At 30.5% G+C, this 4,232-nt stretch overlaps 1 protein-coding gene across 1 annotated transcript; it reads right to left on the bottom strand.

The window, feature by feature from the left end:
- Positions 1-213: 213 nt before the first annotated feature.
- Positions 214-2,514, bottom strand: LOC120255429 (probable 2-oxoglutarate-dependent dioxygenase ANS). The gene is made up of 4 exons (XM_039263251.1): positions 2,240-2,514; positions 1,672-1,928; positions 829-1,156; positions 214-746 (listed from the first exon to the last, which is right to left on the bottom strand). Exons 1-4 carry the CDS (start codon positions 2,468-2,470, stop codon positions 501-503), a joined length of 1,062 nt encoding a protein of 353 aa, XP_039119185.1. The 5' UTR covers positions 2,471-2,514; the 3' UTR covers positions 214-500.
- Positions 2,515-4,232: the final 1,718 nt, after the last annotated feature.

Here is a 4,232-nt window from a genome sequence, read left to right as displayed (position 1 = left end):
TCTGATTTTTTTTTTATTTTTTTAATTTTTTTTGGTTAAATTTTTATATTTTTGGAACTAGATTTTAACTTCTTGTATGGTTTTAACGAATTCATTTGATGTTACAAGGATTTAGTGATGGGATTTTAACTTATATATATATATAATTTTATTAACTAAAGTAATCAAGGGCAAAATTGATAATGCATATAACTTTACATAGAAACATATTCATGCCAAACGAAGGAATTAACTTTACCTGCATTACAATTACAATTTTTATTATATATACCAAACATAGTTTTGATACTTTGCAGGGAAGGGAAAGTAATTGCAGGGAAAGACTTTACAGTGAAAGACTTTACAGGAAAAGTCTTTCACTACAAAGCACCAAACGACTTCTCCACTCACATATGTGTATTATTATGGCTACAAGGTACATAGTCTTTTTATCACACATATGTGTATTATTATGGCTACAACATACGTAGTCTTTTTATCACTGAATAGTCCAAGTATTTTTATAAGACTTGAGCCCAATCAAGGGCACTCTTTCCTTGGTGAAACCTCTGCTGAAACACCTCAACATAGTCCTTCACCTTCACATTTTTGTACATCCTTGGTCTCATATCATTCACTAGTTCATCTACCGGTCCTATCACTTTTCCGGGTAGATTTGCACAAAACATAGCAATAGATATCCTATCCTTATCCGAAAATGTGACCACCCTATGAACAGGGCTCTTAAATATTCCATTGCTCATTATCTGCATAATTTAGAACAATGTTATAAAGTTAATTGCATTTTGTCAAAAGTAACTCGGACTGAAAATTTTGAAAGTATTTTACCTCCATTTGATCTCCTATATTAATGATCAAAGCATGAGGGGAAGTGGTCACTGTGATCCATTCGCCGTCATTCATTACCTGAAGTCCCTCCACATCTTTGTCAGGTAAAATTACAGTGATCAGAGTGCCATCAGAGTGAGGTTTGACGCCGAACACAAGATCAGGCTTTGAACAACATGGATAGTAGTTGAATTTTGCCAATATTGAGAACTTGTCTCCGAGATGGCTTTCAAAGGAATCTTGATTCAGTTCCAGTGACTTTGCAGTTGTCTTTAGGACATCCTCGACTAACTTTTTTGTCTTCATTGTAAATTCATGCAATACATCCCTGCATGCGTAATTCATGCAAGCCAGTAATAAATTTATTTGCTATGTGCAGCTTGATGTATTCTTGTGCATATAGATAGATTATATATGGTTCACTTCTCAATCTTATCAAGCGTTTTTCATTTTCAATGAAGAGAGAACATGTTAGTTGGACAAAATATAATTAACCAAGCAAGATACTGCATTCGGTAATCTGCAAAATATATACAATCCCCTGATTGTCATGATGATTGCGAATAAATTACTGAAGCATAATATCACATCTAAATCCCAATTTTTCTCCATGAGATTTGTCATTATTTGCATACTTCACTGATAATTGCAGCTAAATGAAGCAGCCCTTAATTTTAACACTTGCATGATCCAACCAAATAGAGTTAAACAAAAAAAAAAAAAAATGCCTTTTCGGCAATTTGGTGATTGAATATTAGTTATAACAGAAATAAATGATCAGTTTATGTGGAAAAAACCACATGCAACACTTGAAACTTCATGACAGTACAGACGGTCTAATACCTAAAAGAAGTTGGATTTGTTGGCCAAAGTTCTGGTTTCGTTTGATCTTCAGGTTGGACAAAGAGATAAAGGCGGTCAGTCCAGTCAAGGATCTGGCCTTCTACTTTAACTTGATCATTTCCATATCCCTCTCTTCCAAACATTCCATCTCTTATATTGATATATTTTTTCTTCTCCTCCACTGGAAGTTTAAAGAAAGCTCTTGCAACATCTCTGACTTCATCCAGAAAGGATGGTGGCATACCATGATCAATAACCTAAAACATGTAATTAAACTAGTTATGACATCTTATCTAGCAAGATTGATGCAACAGATCATATATGCATAAATTTTGAGTTCATTAACAAAGAAATAGATCAGAAATAAAAATTCTTGGTTCTGTTTTGTTCACCCTGTTTTGTATTTTGCACCAAAAAGCAAGGCCTCAACAAAAACATTCTTTCATTTCCATATCAATCAAAACCCCAACATATTTAAAAAAAAAAACGCCAAAAATCTCATCTTTTCTGCATTCTTCTTCAATCCAAACAAGCCCAGATCTCAAATGGGGGAGAAGAAAGAGATCACCTGAAACATGCCCCAGGACTGAAGGGCGGCCTTGATCTCCTCGGCCTCATCCGGCTGGCCAAGATGGACGACGGGAAGCGGAGAAGCCAGCAGCGGCTTAGCATCGGCTGGGCGTTGGGACTCTTTTACTATATACTCAATGGGCCGCGCTTCACCGGCCTCCGACCTCTCTTGGACCATCTTGCGCTCGGTGCACACGCTCTTCACTGCTCGGCTCATCGGAGCATCCATCGATGATCTCAACGAAGAGAGCAAGAGAAACAAGAGCAGTGCTTTATAGTGCTGAATAGCCAACTACTCTGCATGGGAAATTGATAATATACCCTTATAAAAAATTATATTTATTTTTATATTTCTACAAATTATTATTTATTTATTTATATAATTTTCAACTAAAAACTAATTAATTTTTTTTTAATAAAAAATTAACTATGTTTTACACCTTCTCTTCATTTAATTTATAAAATGAATTTTATAAATTTTGTAAAATTTATAAATTGATTTTAACGAATATGTATAAGTAATTATGATTTCTATGAAGATATGTGTTTGTACTTATCCACTGTTAAAAGACTATGTAAATAATTTTATTTAGCCTATAAATGAGTTTGGTAATTGAGAGATATTTTATGCATATAAAATTTGATTACGTATGAGTAAAAACAAAAATAACATTGGAGCATTTTAATCAAATTTTTAAAGTCAGTAACTCCGTGTCATTTAGTTCACAGAATGGAATGAGATAAGAATGTGATACGAAGATAATTATTTCATAAATATAATGTTGTTTTTCCAATCTGATTAGTAATTTATGATTTTTCACAATTGTTTTATTTTATTTTTTATTAAAAATATAAAGTTGCTTATTTTATTAAAATAAGCCAGAAAATTATTTTATAAAATAAAAATTTCTCTAATTATGTGTTTTTTTTAAAAAAAAAAAATACATCCAATGGGTTTATAAATTAAATATGTATGTTATTGACATGATATTGAATTTATAAAAATTGGATATTTGCTCGGGAGAAGAATGTGTTGAAATATTGGATTGGTGAAGAACCCATTTTTAGGATAATTAATTATTTAAATAAATATATTTAATAATTATATTTTAAAAATATTAATTGTAATAAATATTTATTTGCTCGGAAGAAGAATGTGTTGAAATATTGGATTGGTGAAGAACCCATTTTTAGGATATTTAATAATTATATTTTAGAAATATTAATTATAATAAATATTTATTACTATCTTGATTGATTTTTTTTTAAATTATAAGTGATATGTCTATTTTTCGTTTTATTATTTAAATACGATGTGGAAAAATGTTGTTGACAAATTAAAAAATTTTGTTTATAAAATGTGGAAATATGTGTTTTTTGGTTTTAATTATTAATAAATAAATAAATAATTGTTTGTATAAAAACAATAACAAATTCAAATAAAAGATTAAATAAATCAAAAAAAATCCAAGAAGCAAAGGATATATATTAAAAAAAGATGGAATAAGATAAGATGATAATATATATATATATATATTATTTTTGAATCACGCTCATACTTATCGTCCTGCATGTACCTGAGAGTAATGAAAAAACAGAGAAGGGGAAAAAACAAAAGAAGAGGAAATAATGGAGAGACCGGGAAGAAGCAGAAAAGCCAAGGAGGAAACACAAGGACGAAGATAGAGAAAAAAAAACGTGGTACTTTCTTTTAAAAAAACCAAGACATATTATTAGATGATATAGAAAGCATGATGAAGTGATGCCACCGACTCGGTTATGTGGGGGAATCGAGACGTGGGATAACAACATCCAAGTATTTATTTACTTTTTAATAATAAATTTTTTTACATTTAATATGATATTTTCTCTGAAAACATAAATAATCTTCCGATCTCTCTTCTTCAGCCTCTCTTTTTTTTTTTTAATCTTCTCTTGCTCTTTGTTTGAATCTATCGCAACAACATAGACCTATTTTAATATTTTTTTAT

This window comes from Dioscorea cayenensis, unplaced genomic scaffold (genome assembly GCF_009730915.1).
Source record: "Dioscorea cayenensis subsp. rotundata cultivar TDr96_F1 unplaced genomic scaffold, TDr96_F1_v2_PseudoChromosome.rev07_lg8_w22 25.fasta BLBR01000998.1, whole genome shotgun sequence".
Classification (NCBI taxonomy): Eukaryota; Viridiplantae; Streptophyta; class Magnoliopsida; order Dioscoreales; family Dioscoreaceae; genus Dioscorea; species Dioscorea cayenensis.
Note: the sequence above shows the minus strand (reverse complement) of the source record. Positions and strands in the feature narration are given on the sequence as shown.

Coding starts and splice junctions, on each gene's coding strand:
- LOC120255429 (XM_039263251.1), bottom strand. CDS start 2,470: ATGGATGCTCCGATGAGCCGAGCAGTGAAGAGCGTGTGCACCGAGCGC. Junction 1,157..1,671: donor ACAAATCCAACTTCTTTTAG/GTATTAGACCGT, acceptor TTACGCATGCAG/GGATGTATTGCATGAATTTA. Junction 747..828: donor ATATAGGAGATCAAATGGAG/GTAAAATACTTT, acceptor TAAATTATGCAG/ATAATGAGCAATGGAATATT.